At 38.0% G+C, this 20,145-nt stretch overlaps 1 protein-coding gene across 6 annotated transcripts in view; it reads right to left on the reverse strand.

The window, feature by feature from the left end:
* Positions 1–146: 146 nt before the first annotated feature.
* The window catches only part of LOC105683476 (transmembrane protein 132E), a 168,297-nt gene continuing 148,298 nt past the window's right edge, over positions 147–20,145 (reverse strand). For 4 of the 6 annotated variants that reach the window (XM_012396090.3, XM_048648877.1, XM_048648878.1 and 1 more), the window contains 6 exons: positions 13,762–13,905; positions 8,400–9,149; positions 7,883–8,309; positions 6,999–7,420; positions 6,582–6,805; positions 147–6,506 (listed from right to left, as the gene is read on the reverse strand). In XM_012396090.3, coding sequence (XP_012251513.2) covers positions 5,990–6,506; positions 6,582–6,805; positions 6,999–7,420; positions 7,883–8,309; positions 8,400–9,149; positions 13,762–13,905 — 2,484 coding nt within the window. In that variant the 3' untranslated portion in view covers positions 147–5,989. The remainder of the gene's footprint in view (positions 6,507–6,581; positions 6,806–6,998; positions 7,421–7,882; positions 8,310–8,399; positions 9,150–13,761; positions 13,906–20,145) is intronic. The other 2 variants (XM_048648881.1, XM_048648880.1) reach the window with 2 other exon arrangements.

Raw genomic sequence — 20,145 nt, forward strand, 5'->3', positions numbered from 1 at the left:
CCCGATTACCTGTATCTTCTGAGATTCGACTTTCAGTTTTCACAAAACAACAGAGGAGTATCTGAGGAGTATTGGTAATTCAATTTCACTGTACGAAATTTTCAACGTTGCGTACAAAGGCCGGGATCAAAGATAACTATGATTAGTAATGCGTTTTATACAATTACAATATTTTATATCTTTGATGACGGTTTGGTGGTAACAACAGGTAAATACTACATATTGTACATTGAGTAGGCAATATAATAATTATATCTTAATATTCAATATAAGTCAATATGTACTAATAATAATTTATAATCATCAATAATGATTGTGATAATAATAACGATAATAATAATAATCATAATGACAACAAATCGTAATAATAATAATAATAATGTTAGTATTAATAATAATAATACAATATAGTAATCGTCGGTATCGTCGCCGTGTATTATATGTAATCTATGTTTTATAGTAATAAATTATTTTCAATTTTATTACAATAAATGTATCCGTGTATTATTATAATGGAGGAATGATTTGTTTATTCACTTATACATACATAATTACCTATGGTAAGCCCGAAACAATTATGTAGCCGAAGGTTTTTGCTTCACATGAATATGTTAATATTCTGTATCATTTGTTTGCTGTTTATTTTTTTCCTTTCAATCTAAACCCACCTGGCGAAACAATCCGCGGGGGAGAAGGGTGATCGAGATGTCAATTTTACATATATTCATTGTATTAAACCTAAATTCAGAGGTAGCTGTAATACAAAATAACATAATTCTCCCCATCTCTTCATCTTCCAAAATGAACTGCATTGCTATTTGCTCACAATGACGATTACGTGTGGCCTATAACTATTTTCCTAATTTCTCGTCCCTTTCACAATAAAATATTTATTTACTCAGTTGCTGCGATAAATAATTCTATCATATACAATATAGTCGTAGGAAGATATGATGGGCGCATTAAGTTCATTACAATAATTAATATTTTATCGCTAGCATGATCCATCATCACACACGTTATGTATTATTATTTATATTTAACTATTACTTATGCATCGGTACCATTTATACATAACTATAATAATATATATTATGTGTACATGAATACACCATAAGTACGCGCTACTTTATAATTGCCTATTCACTCATATTTACTAGACATCCCCTTTCCATTAATCAGATAACACAAATAATATCATGCAACGAGCATTGAAATGATCTCCCAGGCCCCCCGACCCCCCGCGCCAAGCTACCAGATTTCAGCTTCAAGAAATAAAATGATAGAAAACAAGTGATCGCATCCCAATCGGAACATTCTTACACATATTCTACTAATAATTTATACATTCGTGAATATATAGGTATACAATATTCTATTTTGTGTTTGCGGTTTATGCCGTAATCTTCGCGTGTCATATCATTGAATATTGATCTCATACATTTTATAAATTACCATTATCATTATTATTATTACTGCTATTAATTTTCATTGATTTGATGTAATTTTTATGCCTCATATAATGATATAGTATATAGATGTATATTATAGACCGTCTACATTATAAAATACTTTTCTCTTACGTATGCATCGACACACAAGTTATGGATTTAGTACACAATATGTATGATTTACCGCCCCATATTCGCGAATTAGAATTAGAGCTTACCGATTACCACCCTTGAAACATGAATATTAGGCCAAAGTATATAAATAACAACCGAAAAATAAAAATCTGAAAAAAGTCGCGATCATATCATCTCATCATCTGTTCCTTCATTCCTCCAAGACCGCAGACTTTTAACATAGCAATTCTGTTTTTTTTTGCGCTGCAAAGATGCAGATGATATAAAATACTATATATACCAGGTTGAATGGTGTGACATCGGTGAAATGAGATGATATCGGTGAAATATATAAATTCCAAAGATTAAACTGTAGATCCTTGTGTACAACTATGTATTATATATAAGTGACATTTCGATTTTTCTAAAATGGATGATATCTCAAGTTTTCAGATGACTCTATAGAATCATACTGGAGAGAAAAAACAATTTGGAACAGTAAATAAATATTAACAACATATAATGAATATTAAACAGGTATGGCATGTTTTGCACGATATAAAACGATTCACAGGAGCAAAATGTATATGAAAAACAAAAAAAAAAAAAAACGGAAAGCGTATTTGGCTTGTGCAAAACTTTATAATAATTACGTCACGCACTATTCGTGTAATAATGATGTAATTAATATGTGTAACACGTATTTACGATTACACGAGGTGTTTCGTGGATCTAAGAACTCTAATGTAACTACATATTACGTAACAAAATTGATCAGGTATGGTAATATCATAGTCAAGACTTCGCAATGGCTTTTCAGCTACTTACACATATTATGATTCTTGCTATGTTTTCTGTTTTTTCCCTTCTCGTTATCTTCAATATTAGAGCTAAATTACAGAATTCGAGTGGCAAGCGAGAACACTTAAGCATCATCAATTAGTCGCATTGAGTAGCGATTAGACTAGAATGGATGAGAGAAACCTCGATTATGTGGTTGTCTTGTAATTCTTTTTTTTTCCTATAATTCTCTTGATCGTCACACATATTTGCAGCTTCTCAAAACACTCGATTTTTCATTCGCAAGTTTTTCATATTATTATATCATACTCATCCTCCACATTAACTAATTATAAGTATATATGTTTTTTTATGTACCACACGCGCTTTCTAACACATAACATAGTCCGTTATTAATCAATATTATTATTATTATTATCATTATTATTATGCTCATTCTCATTGTTATTATTCTTATTCTTATTATTATTATTATTATTCTTTTCTTCTTCTTCTTATTATTATCATTACTGTATATACTTACACATGTAAATTGCCTACATCAATAATTAAATAAACGATGTTTGTAATTTATTTTTATATTTTCTTCTTCACCTTAGCTCTTTCTTTCTTGTTTTATTTTTCAATTATTTTCAATTATCTTTTTTAACATTAATCCCTACATATTTCACGATTCGAAAATACTATTAGCGTTATAGTGTTTTTTTTCAAAGGATACACGTTACCATGCCATTTCGAAAGGTGACTCCTCCTATCGTCATTGTGGGAGTCAAATAATGCATTAATTTTAAAAATTTGAAACGAAATTTCACGATTGGATTCTACTATGAGTACATGCTCTGGTTATTAGTCATTTGAATGTCTCGTTCGTACTGAGAACTGATGTTTCATTAGTTGTTTAATCACTGTATTATTTATACGTTAAACGCCTGTCTTCCTATTCGATACTGTGAATCCAATCAATCGTCTTATAGAAATAAAAATATATATAAATCAAATATGATCAAGTAATATAACATTAATATAATATGATTATTTTTTAAGTTTTCATTTTTAATTTAAATTCTTGATATATTTGTATATATGTATATTGTATGTATATTTTTTTGCTTTCTTTCTTTTTTTTTTTATGTAAAACGATTTTAATGGTATGCATGACACAACGATACGAGGCTGAACTATTGGTAAAACATAATTTGACAGACCGTTGTTAATGGATCGATCAACTAAATTATTAATCTGGGATACATGGTTTATCAACTATCGTTATTATTATCTCTATTATTATATGTACAGAATCTTACAACGCAAAATTTACAAATATACGACACAGTCAATTAGAATAAATATTATCTCGAACTTAAAATTGGAACGCAATGGTATACAGACTTGGCCATTGCATTCGATAATTATGGCAAGTGATTAAAACGTCTTTACTTAGTTTTTCTTGATGTTTTTTTTCTTCTTTAAATTAAGAGAATCATTGATTACCGTTAACTCTCGACGATCGATGATCAATTATTACTGTTATTATTATTAATACTAATAGTATTATTAATATTATTATTTTTAACGATTACTGTTATTATTATCATTATTATTAGATGATCATCTAATTTTCTATGTATTATCATTACGCAAATTAGGTGTATTATTACCGTTAGCATTTTTTGTGTGTTCTCATGACTCGGTCGAGTAATCTTCATGTAATTACTATTTTATTATCATTCTAATATCTTCTTGATAATAATCGCTATTTATATACGATTCATGTATAATAGATCAAGTACTGTAATATGTTGTATAATGAGGTTTTTTTTTAATATTTTTTTTTTTGTTTATATGTAAAAAAATAAAAACAAAGATACGTAATAATCAATTATAACACGAGCTGTACAGATTTGGATGAGATGATGCTTTTATAATACACGTCCATAGAAATGATAGCTAAGCTAGTTCGATGAGATATATGTATATAATATGTATGTATAGGGTAATATAGGTACGAATCGCAGGGTAAAGGATCGATCAGTATCAAGGATTCAAGGTATCAAGGAAATCCGAGGATTCGGAGTGAAATGTTTTATCTGTACCCGTTTTTCGTAGTTTCAGTAGTAGTTGGGATGGTAGTAGCAGTAGCAGTAGTAGTAACAGTAGTAGTAGTGGTGGGAGTGGTAGTAGTAGTTTCAGTAGTTGTAGTAGTGTGGTAGTAGTAGTTTCAGTAGTAGTGGTGATGGTAGTAGGCGGTAGCAGTAGTGGTATAGTGTAGTAGGAGTAGCGGTAGTAGCAGTAGTAGTAGTACAGGTAGTGGTTACAGTATTTAGTATGAGTATACGATATTCATGTAATTTTCGTGTGCACATGTATATATATATAATAATATATATATATATTCAATAAGTAATATTTCATATATAAGAGTAACAAGTTCGGCAGTTTTGGGCACATGGAAATGCAGACTTTGGGGGAAAATACGGTGGGTGATATGATGCCCGCGGCCGCTAATAGCTGCTATTTACTTTATAGTTATAATAATTATCATTATTATTGTTGTTATCTTTATTATTATGATTATTATAGTTCAAACAGTGGCGGTGGTGGTCTTGAAGAAGAAACTATAACGTCTTTCTTTTAGTATTATATCACAATGCAATAATACGTATAAACATCGGCGATTACGAATACAATCGATCTATTCATTATCAAACCGCTGATTGAAAACCATTTAAAGTATTTCAAGTTTAAAATAAGTGGTTCAATAGATATAGGACGAATAAATTTAGTATGATAATCACCCGATGTATAAAATAATATGTCATATCACGTATACCTGTGTGTGTGTATACATGATATCGTCGTTAAAAATTCGGCTACTATTATTTATTGTTAGTGTTATTATTATTATGATTATTATCATTAATTGTATTATTCATCAATATCGATTATCATTATATTTATGAATATCATCATCACTTAATCTCTTTCGATTTTAATTGCACGCGTTATTTCTTTCATTTTTTGTGGTACGGCGTACAAGTAAATTCGAGTGTAACAATAATGTAATTATTATTATATATGCAATTCGCCAACCGTCACTGAATTCACTATAAACATAGTATGTATTTGTAGGTATATAAAGTAAGTACATGTAAATGTATTTTTTTATATATATATATATTTATATATGATGTGTAATTGGATGTGCTGCTATAAAGCTGACTAGAATATAGCCTATCGGATACAGGAATTACAGCGAACCCCAGTCGCGTTGAAATTTTTTTTTTCAATTAAAATTTCTTTCAATGCCCCTCGATATGCAAAATCTGTAATTGAAGTTTAAATCACCTCATAAATGACCTATGAACAATATATCCGTATTTGGCGGGAAGGATCTCAGTATAGCATAACTACTTACCCAGACAGTAGGAGACGAAAATAAATAAATAAGAAGAACTGAAAATTAGATATTTTTCAATTTACAGGTCATCATTACTACTCTGGATGTTAAGGTTTCGTATCTGCGATTCGTGCAAGTTTCGAGGGAGTGCAGATTATGGTATTTATTTTCAAACGCGATAGGGCGATGTTCTTCCGTATCGTAAATTTTTATCCGAGGCCCTTACCTAGGCATTCGATTCCTTCAAATTATCAAAGTATTGCATAATTTGATCGTAATCCATGCCTAGGTTGAGGTCGTCCAACGCCATTTCTTCTTGTTCTTGAGAAGAGTACATTGGATTACCTACGATTGTTGCCCTCTTAACTTCCTTAGATTTATCTCTAACTCCACCTGCTGCAGACTGACCTGCGCCACGTTTCTGCATGTCCTCGTGACTTCTCAGCTCTACGAACTCCTCGTCACCGTTATCTCTAGAATTATTATCCGTCTTGCTGCTGTTGCTGCTCTGTTGTTGTGACTTATGAGACTTACTGTGGTGTTTGCTGTGCCGGTGATTACCGTGACTACCACTAGAAGCCCTGTGATGATGTTTTTTAGGTGTTTCGGGTAAACGGGCGATTACACCGGTGTTCCTGTGCGGAGGCACCGGCGGTTTGTAATCTTCGTTGCCGTTCGTGGAATCGTTCGACGATTGGATCGATACACCATGTGGCGGAAGAGGCGGAGGTACATCGTCGTTGCTGCAATTGAATAGCCTGAGTAAAAATCGACTGAAAACGATGCAAGAGCAATCAAACTGTGCGGCATCTACTCACTCGTTTCGCGTCGGCGACGATTTATTATTAGGTTGAATGAGACTTGATTTATTAGAGTGACGTGGGGTTTTATCCTTCTTACAATATGTCGTCGTGTCGATTGGTACGGACCCCGACGGTCGTACCGATGGTAATTCAATGTGATTCGGGTTATCAAAACTTGTACCTAGATCACCGGATTCCTCTTCCGGTTCCGTTGCCAACGGGTTACTCGTAACACGAACCTGTGGGGACGAATGAAGCGTGAAAAAAAAAAAATACAAAACATAAAAAGGTAGAGAACTACGATAGAAGAAGCGTATCGGGATTTCGAGCATTGATTAACGATCTTCCCATCTCTTTTCATCGTTATCTTCTTATATCTTTCGTTTTTTGTCTGTATCTATTCTTTCGCTGATGCGGCCGTTTCGGTCATACCTGCTGAGGAGCGCAGGCGGCTCTTTCGAGGGTTGCTCGGCCGAGCCAAACCCAGTCGTGAGCGTTCGTGGTGGATTCCCTGGGGCGGCGTCCCGGTGCGAGTTGACTGGCGGCGGCTCTCGCGGCTCCAAGAACCGGAATACTTGGTAACGGCGAGTCCGGGGGCTGCGGTTTGAACTTGCTCGCGTAGACCACGCAGGACACGACGAAGACTACGATCGCAAAACAAAACGCCGCCAATAGAACGTACATGCTGATCTCGACCGACGTCATCTGGGGTCCACCGTGATGTCGAATTCCAACGCCACCCATTCCCCCTGAAGACATGCCATTAGCTATAGCCGTGTGGTGCTGCTGCGCCCGATGCGCCTGATGCGCCTGCACCGTCGGCTCGTGGTTGTTCTCGTCTTTCAGAGGTATCCCTTCGCACAAAAAAGATACTAGTAGCTAATCAAACTCTAGACTACCAAGAAAAAAGTGAAAAAGAATACGGTAATTCCACAGAACGAAGTGCGAGGGACCCAACGATCCGCGCCACGATCAATTTTCATACGCTCTTCGATAATTTTGTTCTCATCACACATCGATTGTAAAAAAAAAATAAGAAATCAAATAATTTACTAAATCTTCATCCACGATTATTTTCTTTTTTGTTTTTTTTTTTTTTTTCTCAAATTTCTTTTCACGTATCAACTATAAATTGTCAAGCACTGGCAAGCTTTTACGAACAACCCACTACTGCACAACAGTACCAACGGCTCAAGCTTTTCAAATGTAGTTTTCAAGCGTTTCGAGAGTACAAATCATTCGTACAACAGACGATTTTGGATACCCTCGAAACATTTTGAGCACTACCTATATGCATTTTTTTTCAAGATTTTTACCGATCAGTATGTCGTGTAGATCAGAGGTAATTTCCTTCCCATTTTTTCTTTCTCTATGGGATCCGACGATGCCACCGCCGTCGTTTTGTACGAATTCCGGTCGGTTCGGTAAATCGCTGGACGCGAAATCGACCTCGACATTCGCAGATGCGGTGGCTAATGGGGCTGCCGGTGTCCTCGGTGAATTTTTCGAACGACGACTCGGCAGTCGACAAACATCCGCGAGTTGGAGAGTTACGCGCAACAAATCCCCACGACCTTCGCCAACGGCTATAACTCGCGGATGATGAGACGCCACCATTGGGGCAAACGCGACCACTTCGGGATCGAGACTTTCTACTAACAGGTGGTAATCGTTTACCGCAACTTCGCGAAGCGGGGTGTGAGAACCGTCAGAAAATCCTATGTCGATGTCCAGGAGACCCTCCTGTAATTCAAAAAAAATAGCACGATCTAGGGTGTTTTTCGAAACCGCCCAGGAAAGGACACAGGGGAGATCGTAGGAAGAAAACCTCACCTGGTACTGCGCGGTCAATCTTCGGGTGACAGAAGTCTCAGCGATGTATCCATTCTCGATGGCCGTGTCCGGTGATATTGTGAGTTGCAGACCGGACACGACTCGAATCGATAAATGGGCGACCGAAACTCTGTCACTGACGACTTTTACCTCCTTGGCGCCGATCACTCTGCCGGTTATAGGGGATACGACCTGCACTTCCGTCCTACCGAAGCTTCGACCTTGGACTATTCGACCTTGGAGGGTAGCGAAACGGTGATCGGAGACGCGTAGAAGTCCCACGACCAGATCGGTCACTCTGAGCCATGTACGCCGGTTAACGAAGTAGGAAACTCTTCCGGAATCGTGATCGGCGGCCAAAAATCTCGAGTGAACTTCGACGGAACTTTGTTGAAATCGTAAGCGACAGTTTGGCGTTCTATCGACGGAATTTCCATCCGTCCATCTTTCGCCTCGAAACCGTTCGTCCGGTGACGCATTACGTTTGGATCTCTCGAGGTCTTCGTCTACCGGTCCGGTGTCGTTCAGACTACGTTTGTTTTTGGACGAAGAAAGCTCCTCGGGGACCTTCCAACCTTTTACCTGACTCAAACGACTGTCTGGAACTGTTACCTCCAGGGGAAACTCCGGCATCCATACCGTGAAACGTGCCAAACCAGTATACGTTCCGTACTTCACTAAAACGGAGGCGTTGCTCGATCCTCGAATTTCCGAACCATCTACGTAAACACTGCTGCACGACGACGAAACCTGGAATGTTGAAAGAAATAAAAAATTCAATCAGATAGTTTAATGACATATGTATTTTCATATCCACCGCGACGGAACGCGTAAAATGCTGGAAAAATCATTAGCCTCGTTCAAACTGCTCGGAATAATCTGTGGAGGGAAGTTTTACGACGGTCAAACATTACGGACGATACATGGTCATCGATCAGCCGTCTAAATGCCGGACTCTGTTAGTGACACTCTTTTTTTACTTCCAACTCGGAAATGGCGATAGCTTTGCGAACGACGTACAGCTGCGATAAAAAATTGAAGCAAATTCCGTCCAGACAAAACTAGTATTGCTCCATGTCGTTTGCGCGATTGACGATTCAGCTTTCTTGTATATTACAACTTGATTTGTTATTATCGTTTTTTTTGTATTTCAATGCACATCGTTTACGTCCTCTGATGAAAAGAAAGTTTTGAGAATATATATTAGATTTATTGCATTTGTTGTTTTTCAAAAGCGGGGGAACTTAATTTCAACTTTTAAATTCCCCGTGAACGTTTTACGAGATTAAATATCATCGCGAGAGTGACGAAATGGTAATAACAAATGAATAAATACAAATAAAAATATTTCCACGATGAAGTGGAGAATCATAAAGTATAATAATAATTGTGATTCCTGACAATTTCGTTAGTTCTTCCGGATTTAACTATGACAATGTTGATTTGAATTGGAAGTATTACAACCATTTTTACAGACGTTCGATCGTCCCTGGAAACGATTACGACTCGATAAGTTTTCCTGGTAACGAACCTTTCGGGATTTCGATAACGAGCGATTGGAAAACGGAACTCTTGAGACTGGGGAACAGGATTGAAGAACAAGGCGCAAGTGATTATAAATAATAAGAAATGGTCCGTATACCTCCGAGTTTTGAATACGTTATTTGTATTTATCCTGTTTATACATTCCGTTACGGTGACGGGGGAGGGGTTAGCAGACGGATGTAAAGCTACTTCATCTCTTATATAATCAGAGACTCGTTTCATTCTCTTTATTATCCCCGTTTTGCTCAACGTGATCTAATAACCGACTTAAAAAGAAAACTGTAAAGCCCCCATGGCACCGATATAACTTTTCCCAGTTTCTTATACCTTGTGTACCTATATACTTCACTTCAGGAAATCTCTTCACTCCCTTATATACGATATACGAAAATTAGTTGCCCGCGACGACGACGACGACGACGACGACGAAGAACAAAAAAAAAAAGAAGAAGGAGATGACATCGTCCCGAATATCTCTCTCGGCGCCTAGCTCTTAGGCTCATAATTTCGTTTCGTGCGTATTTGCATAATCAGCACTAGTTTATTTTCAAACTTATACGGTATTATACCCGCTTCCGAGCCCGACTAGACCGGATATCGTCCGTTTTCTCGCTCCGGCCAGCGGCATTTTCTCGATGCACGGATACGAGACACACGAAAGCTCCATCGGCTACTAAGCTCTCGGGTTGAGGGTAGATTTTTTTTTTCACCACACATTGCATCAGGTTCGTTAAAGATCTCCAGATCCGGCGGAATAAAGTTGAAAGAAAACTATAAGACTCTAAACCGAAACTCCTGGGAATGAACTTTCTTTTTATGTATAAAAGTTTTAATTAGAATTCAATGCCCGAGATGAAGTAGGAAAATAAGTTTGGATGGAGAATATTATTTATACCTGTATTGAAAAATTCTTCCGAAATTTAAGCCCGTTCATCATCAAGGACTGCCGCGGGAAATGAATGAAATATGAAAGTAAAGGTGTTGTGATAATATTAGTTCAGCAGGTGTTTAAATAGCTGAGTCGTTTCACTTTGATATTCATTCACTGGAATCTGTTTTCATGTACATGGAAGAGGGTGATGTTTTGGATTTCAGAATTACGCGACTCGAGGGTCCGATTAAACGGGTAATTAAACCGGCTCATAATTTCAATTTCGACGGAATTAAAGCACTCGAAGAAATAAAATTAGGAAGAAGTAGAGGATGACGAAAAGCTGGGATGAAAAACGGGAAAGAACGCGATTCACGCTGCCGAGCGGAAAACAATGATAATTTTATTAAACGTTGTTTCCGCGTGCGCACGGTGTCCTATTTCTGAACGTTTCAGTACAATCTTTCTCTAACCAAGGTATAGACGCGGAAAAAAAATTTCGGACAAAAGTTTCATGGTAATGAGGATGACGAACGATGGTAGAATCATTTATTTCAGGAGTTTTTTTAGATACATGGCAGAAATTTTCAACCGCGTTTTTCTCAAAGTTCATTTCCAGGGATGCTTGAATTGGTGATCATTACCCCTACCTACGGAATATAATTTTCTCAGGGCAGTTATGAAAATTATAACGAATGTTCGAAGGTCGGGCATTTCGCACGAGTCGCGCGCAATATGAGATGAGGTTTTTGTTGCCGAGTTTCATAGATCGTACGAGCGGTGATGTTGGGAACATTTTTGTTCCACAAAAGAGAAAATTCCGACTACATTCTGGATTGCGGATCCCATTAATTCTCTCGTTTGACCCGTCAGAGTGTTGCTGGGTTTCGGATGAAGTGCTAACCAGCAATTCACTACCCTAAGTGCTCGTCGAACGAGAGATTCTAGGCCGACCCGTGTCTTCTACGTGTCCAAAACCCGACGAGCCATGACCGGAGCTCGTCCACACCGAACCTTGCCGAAATATAAAAGTAAATATATACGCTACATCCACACAAGTACGTCGTTTCGCAAAATAAAGGATGTAATAAATGAGATGCGGTAGGTCAGACAACGATCCAAAAAGTACTCGAATTTTATTCAGGTACTGTTTTTGGAAATTCTTAAAACGGGGCTGTTTTTTTCAAAATTCAAAGGCATCGCGGAACCAAGAGAGATGTACCAGAACGGATCCTTTTTTTTTCAAAAACGGGCAACAAGACCTGAAATTTCATGACATTTTTGAACCGCTCGAGCATAAGGGAGATAACCGCAATTGTGAAAAGCAACCGTAGTGAATTCAGTTCGGAAGGTGCTTTATCACCTGGGTCATCCTATATACCATCTCTACGTACGTACACTGCAGCATTACGCTAAAGTTCGAACTTTTTTACTTCGCGGAGAGTTTCAACTTTCAACTTCCAAAGTGTCTAGTGTCGTTCAACACCTTTTTCTCCACAGTAATATATCTCGCGAAAAAGCGTTTTCTTCTTCTTCTCGGTCTACTTAATGTATTTTATATCTGCACGTACTTTTTTTCCATCCTTCTTTTTTTCGTTCAAGATGAAGGGTCGGTCCGAAGGGGTTGGTTTTTTGAATTTCCAGTACCTGTATAAATTCACCCGTACTACGGATATAATATATTCATTAAAATGTCAAAGGAAACATATCCGGTTCCTATTAGTGAAAAGGGTACTTGAAAAGTTTCCTTCAATTGAAGTCTGTTTAAATAGTAATTAACGAATGATCAATCGAGCCGTAAGAAAATCTAGGAATTCATTTGATCGTCGGGGCTGCACGCAGCGTTTTCTCTACCGGATGGATCTTAAGAGCGTCGTCGTCTCAAGTTTATTGACTCACTTATCGTCTCCGAGAAAATAGAAGGAATTACCAAAGCAAATGATGGTATATAGGTATCAGGGAGGAGGTAAAGCGCTCCCAGGTATGTACGGGTAGATGGTTTGATTAAATATAGGAGGACCCGAGAAAACGTCTGGAGACGACTGATCGGTGTAAAAATCACCTGAATGCATCTTCCTCCTCCCAGCCTCTCCCTTTTCCTTTGCCTCGTTGAAACTATTGAGAAAACAAAAGAGAGAAAAAGCGCAAAATGACGGGACTGAAAAAATCCACCATATCTACGTTACACAGGCGGACGCTAAGAGACAAATGAAGGTACTAGCCGAGCGTTGCACAGCCGAGATGAAACTGTAAAGAATGGGAAACGGTAGGTGAACGTCGGTCTATGTACATATATTATAAATAGTATATAACCGAAGGAATGGAGAACGAAACAGGTGTGTCCTTCCGAGCGTATACACATGCTTCCCCCCCTCCCTCCCGTACCTCCCGGAAGATTGGTGAGCTGCAACTATAACGCATGTACCATTTTACCCCCCGCGTTTTGAACGTATCCCGAGTACATATGTCTAACATGTACATAATATACACATAGGTACATACATATTACCGGAAGGCCGTACATCCGCATCCACGCGCGAAAGGAGAACAGCGTACATATGGCCGGTATTACCGACAAACAATTTGTCCCCTCTTCCTCCGCACGGCACAAAAAACAAAAAAAGCTTTTCTCAACCCCCGCCCCTTGTTTCCCTCATGAGCGGGTGCCACCGGTAAACTTATTCGCTTTTCCAGGAAACTTTTAAATTGAAAACGTTTCACGATTAAAATGCTCCAGCGATACCCGGGCAACAGCTATGGCAGAAAAAAAAAGCAGTGTTCTGCCTGGGCACAAACTTTCGATTGTTCGTGAAAAAATGTCCTGCGCACGAAACATCATTTCGCGAATGACTGTATGTGCAGACTCGAGGCAATCGTTTCCACTGATTTTTCATTCGATCGTGAGAATTTTTTGAATTTTTTCTACGAGAAAAAAAAAAGACGTACCTTCAAGACACTTTCGTCCTCGGAATGACAGGATGATTGCAGAGTGACGTCAGCTACTTTTCCAGCCTGGCTCACTATGAAAACTTTCATCGCCTGTGACACTTGGCGACCCGTTAAAACCGCCGTGTTCATCACCTCCCAGTTCTGAAACGAGAGAAAGGACGAGAAATTAAAGAACAAGCACGCGAAATGTGTATCGTACGCGGAGTGAATCGGCGCACGTTTCTTTTCTCTATTTTTCACCCTTTATCTTCTCAGCTTCTGAAAACGGTGTGCCAAAAAGCTGGGTGGGTCATTAAATTCAGACTCTGCAGAGATAAGAGTGCAAAACCAACTGGTTACGTATTTATATCCCATACACAGCCTATATTGCCGGGCCAACCCCTAGATCGTCGCTTATCTCACCCCCTATACGTACACGGTAGGTATATACGTAGGTACCATACATGTATCTTTATATACGTGCGTATTTTACACCCCGCAAGTCTCGCGCCACAATTGACACGGTTCAACGGACACCACCCCTCCGGAAAAGCCTTAGGCCAGCTGACACCTATACCCGTAATTCAAAAATTATTACCGAACTTATGATACCGAAGCGGAAGTACAAGGTCGCCCCTTTTCTTTTTTTATCACACATCTTTTTTTTTTTTTTTTTCCTCCTCATACTCGAAATTGTCAACATTCTTTTTCTCTTAGCCTCTTTTATTTTCTGCTATTCCGGTGAGTATACAATACGGAGGTAAAGAAAAATGGGATCGTCGATGAATCGAAAATTTGCTTTGCACTAGGCCAGTGAAACTTTTGATTTCAGAAAAATTATCATCGGATAATTTATCGCGATATTTTCGGGCAACCGACTCCGTGATATAGGTAACGAGATTTTCCGTGCCAACAAACGGAAGTTGGGTACGAACTACGCGATTTACTTCGGCAAACAGTAATATCGGCGCACTCTGGAAACCTCATTTTCTCACGTAAAAAATTTCAACGTCCCGTGATATTGGCACGTACGAATGAATCACTCGTTTCTTCAAAAAGTTTTCAATCAAAAAACAGTAACAAAAAGAAACCAACGCGTCAATATTCAGGTATTTGCTTTCGGTTCGAACCGTTGAAATGACATGCTGGTAAGCGATATAATTGGTCAAGGTATACGTATAACGACAGGCACATAGAGCCGCATGGCCGCTGAACGTCCTTTGTAATTATCTTGTTCAGTGTGCATGCCGATATTACGTATGTATAAGTATATAGGTGTAGGCGGTATATTTATAGTCGGGGGTTTTGCATGCATATTAGGTGTATATAGTCAATTTAAATTAGCTCCAGAGACACGTGTATTTGCTGTTGTCTCCGTGTACACGGATTAGCTGTTTATAATGCGAACGCGATTACAATTTTCTATCTCGCGAAACAACGTGTATGTTAGGTACATACATATATACAACGGATGCGTATTCGCATACATCAATTATAGCATTAATTATTTCGTAAAGTCCAGAACGAGACGAGGACGATTCATCCAGAAGTTTATATCATACATAAATTTATCTTTCTTTTTTCTTATACTTTTTTATTCAGTTTTTAATTTTGTTTCAAATCCACGTTCCATTAAAATTACTCTATTCCCGCCGCCAAATTAAGCCGTTTAACGGAAATGTGTGGGGTAGGAGAAAAAAAAAAGGAAAGAAAAAAGAAATAAAATATGCTGGGTGAATAACTATAGGTGTCCTTATATGAAGTAAAACGGTTTAACCGATAATTTTTCATTGCGAGCACGGAGAGAAATGAATTTAAATAAAGTTTTCCGTACATTATGGATATACGTACGATATTATTACACTGACACCCGGGCGCGAGGGGTAGGTATTATATATACGGGTTTTTGGGATAAAGTGGAATAAAAGTTGAACGACTCCTTTTTATATTTGATTAAAACACTGAAAACTTTAGCAGTTTGCTACTGAAATTCAAGGGCGAACACCCACCTTCTGAAAACCGACCCTTGCTTTCGGAAAACTACCCCCTAACACTCGAATCAAGTAAACAAAAATCAAATTTTCTTTTGGTTCTTCAAGAGTAATCTCACATATAATCAGCTCCGAAATCCAAATCTGAAAGCCAACATCATCTACTCATGCAATCGATCGAGTAATCATCAATTATTCGCTGTTGGGAGCAGAAAAATTATAAGACCTATCGATTGGTTTTAGTCGTAGACCCAGTTTGATTCGTCGCATGGGTCGAAATATTCGAATTTCTCAATTCAGCAGCAAACCCGAGCTTTGCTGGAGTCGGCGTAGCCACGGGCGCGCGGTTTGTTGTGGGGCGTCACCTCTGCTGAGCCCCGAAGGTGACGTCTCACAACAAAGCGCTACGCTGCTGGCTACGCTGGCTCCAGCTAAGCACGGGTTTGCTGCTGAATTGAGAAATTCGAATATTTCGACCCATGCGACGAATCAAACTGGGTCTACGACTAATACCAATCGATATGTCTTAATTTTTCTGCTCCCAACAGCGAATAATTGATGATTACTCAATCGATTGCATGAGTAGATGATGTTGGCTTTCAGATTTGGATTCCTGAGGTCAGAATACATTACAGAAGTGTCATAACTTCCTTTTTGGCCCGAAAATCCAAAGAATCCAACGTATACCGATTCGGATTTGTGGCGATTTTTGGACCAAAAGTGAAGTAGTTTGAAAGATGATTGTATTACCCTTTTCTTACGTATTTTGACCTCAGAAATTCAAATCTAAAAGAAAAATCGACCTATCTCCAAAATTGACAAAGTTATCGCCAGTTTTCAGCTTTTTGGGGTCAAAAATAAAAAATTCATTTTCTAGTCTATCTTATTGTAATTTGAGCTCAGAAATCCGAATCCGGGAGAAAAATTGATCTATCTTCAAAAATGACCGAGTTATCCCCATTTTTTCGCATTTTTTGGCATAAATTTGGGAATATCCCGAAGGGAAAAAATCGTAGCTCAATTTGGACCACGGATTCGTGTTCCTGAGGTCAAAATACATAAGAAAAGTGCCATACGATCAATTTTTAAAAATAAAAATTTTTGGCCAAAATTTGAAAAAATCGTAAGGGGTACCCCTTGGAAAAATCTCAAATTTTGGCCAAAAATTTTTATTTTTCAAAATCGATCGTATGGCACTTTTCTTACGTATTTTGACCCCAGGAACACGAATCCGTTGTCCAAATCGAGCTACGATTTTTTTCCTTCGAGATATCCTCAAATTTATGCGAAAAATAGCGAAAAAATGGGGATAACTCGGTCATTTTTGAAGATAGATCAATTTTTCTTACGGATTCGGATTCCTGAGCTCAAATTACACAAAGATAGACTGAAAAATCAATTTTTTATTTTTGACCCCAAAAAGCTGAAAACCGGCGATAACTCGGTCAATTTTAGAGATAGATCAATTTTTCTTCCAGATTCGGATTCCTAAGGTCAAAATACGTAAGAAAAGCATATTAAACTCAATCAAAAAAATGATTTATTTTCTGCTCAAAAATCGATTTTTTTTTTTTTGGTAATAAATCATAAGAAACATCTAAAAATTGTCGAATGTGATTTTTGTTTACTTAACTTCAATTTTGAGTAAAAAAAGAAGCATGTCCTTTTCTGATTTTATACTTGTTAGGACAATGATTTACGAATTGAGAAACGAAGAAACTTGAAAAACAAACTGTCAAATATTAAATCTTCACAAACTTGAACAGATCGCTCTTCGTCATCGCGGCGAACTCCATGTCGTAATATTGTTATTAAAATCTGAATATTAAAAATCTCCTCCCTTGCATTTGTTTTTGGTACAAGATTTTTTTATTCATATAAAGGGATAACACGCCGAGTTATACTTCATCCCATATAATATACGCAATTATATGTGTGTACATACATATCTCGCGCCATCGCATTCATCAGGGTGTGTATCCGCGTCGAAACGATTGATGAGTAACCTTTACTCTCCACCAGATGTATACAGATAATCATCAATAATTTTCATTCGTTAACCGTACGTACGGGGTAAAGTAAAAGATAAAAAAAAAAAAACTTACACCCCTCGATAGGTGCGAGTATTCATGCGTTTATCTTTTTTTCCATCCGTAAGAAGTATTTTTTTATGCAGATATTGGATGTAAAAACCAGTGTATGTTCAAAACATATCCATGTACGTACAGAACATAGTATTCACTTTGCGTGTACGCTATACACAATCCGGGTTTTCTCTTTTTCGTTCTCTTTTTTTTCCAGTGATACTTTATATTGTAAGAATCGTAAAAGCACGGCCAAAAATTGAATAATATTCGGCGGAGAGTGTCGAAGAAGGATAAAAACGAAGCGAAGAATAGACAGCAGAAGAGAAGAAGATAAAGAGAAACGAAAGCGAAAGGAGAGAGAGGGGGGGGGGGGTTGAGATAAATTTATGTCGCGTGTTTGCCAAGAGAGGAAATAAGCCGAAGAGCATGCGTATTTCATTCGCGTACGCGCCGTATAGTTCAAGAACAGAGAATAAGAGTAAAATTGTAAAAAGTGCGCGACGGAAGAAATACCAATAGCGAGAACGGAATTCAAATCCCCTGCTGCAGCGTCAAATTCTTTTGATGTCGCATCCGAGAAATAGCAGTAGAAAATAGTAAGAGATAAAAGTAAGAACGAAGAAGAGAAAAAAAAAAAAGAAAAAAAACGGGTCCATATCTCGTACGTTCACTCGACCTTACAACTGCGCATCGAGAAGATTTTCACCATCTATTCCACAGGAAAAATACATATATAATGTACAGGTATTACGTCTTTGTACACGAAGACCTTCGATCCCATTCAAATGAAAACTTTGACGTACGCAATCGACGAATCGTTTAACGAACGAATGTAAGCCGCTCAAAGTGGCGGCGCGCCCTCTCACTTTTGTATTTAATTTTTTGTCTCCGTGTTCATCGATGCACACCAACGTGCGTACCGTACACGGTACGTGCTTACCAAGAATATTTTAGATCCCCTGATATTTCTCTGTAATACATTTCCAATGAATGCTGAGCACTTATGATATGACGCAACATTTTATCAATATTATATTTTCCAAGTATACATACATATACCCCGTGTAGGTATACGAGCGTGTAACGTATGCGGAACGTCAAATCTTTGCCAGAAAAGTTTCTCTCTGTGGAAAGCTGCAATATCGTCAAACATTTAGACGCTTGAATAGTTGAATATATATGGAGTACAGAAAGTAGTTTGTACGGTGCAGGTGTACCTATGTTTTTACCGTTCCTCTTTGTCTCCGTATACATCCGCAGATCTTTTGAGGATACGACAATGGAATCAGCCTTGAGGTAGAGACGTCTTTAAAGCCATACCGTGAGTGAAAAGAAAATATATGAAAAAATAAAATAAAATAATCCTCAAAGAAGATCCGAAATAAGATTGGAAACGGCATCGGGTCAGCGGCACGAGGTAAGATCCCTCGATAATTCTTCAAAGTCAAAGAGATTAAAAACGCTCTTCACAAATCGACCGAAAAGATAATATTCTTCTCCGCACAGGGATGATCCGCGCTATCTCTACGAATAATAAACCAAATAAATGAACAACGAACGAAAGCGCGAATCGATAAACGGAACGAAGACGTTCAAGTGGCGGACGAAAACTCGTCGACTCGCGTCCGACCGAACTCTGGCCTTACCACTGATTCGACAGAACCGTCCGACCAAACTATGGCGTCACTACTGATTCGAGCGATCCCACCGTCCGACCAGACCGAAGGCGTCACGGCTGATTCCAAGAGACCTCGTACGAATGTATATTACGTGGATTTTTCACCCGTTCGGTCTGAACTTATCGTTAGTATTTTTATTGATATCCTAGAATTATAAACCCTTGGTAGGACATATTAATACAGACGATGTGCTCTAGAGGATGCTCGAGAGGATGCTACGAATCGTGCGAGATTTGAGCGAAGGATTTGTGTAGTTAGAAACGAAGTAGTTACAGGTATATTCCGGTGTGTCTGAAAATATATATACACAATACGTAGGTATACATGGGGTAAAATATATTCACGAACGAGGAAGCTGTGCAAGTACCTTACCTATATTATGTTTAAGTATGATACGATATATCCGATGTTTGTCCCTCAGGTATTATTTCAAGAGCTTCCCACACCATTCGGTTTCCTTATACGGGAGGAAATATTAATTAATGAAACTGCAAACTAGAAGCAGCTCGATTCCAATTTATGTACCCGGCAGCAGAAGCGAATGCAGAAATAGAAGCACATGGGGATTGCGGCAGCTACGCCGCCGCATCGCGGTCGCAGACAAATGAACTTTTTAAGGACGTTGTTGAAAGTCGTGCGATAGTT

This window comes from Athalia rosae, chromosome 1 (genome assembly GCF_917208135.1).
Source record: "Athalia rosae chromosome 1, iyAthRosa1.1, whole genome shotgun sequence".
Taxonomy (NCBI): domain Eukaryota; kingdom Metazoa; phylum Arthropoda; class Insecta; order Hymenoptera; family Athaliidae; genus Athalia; species Athalia rosae.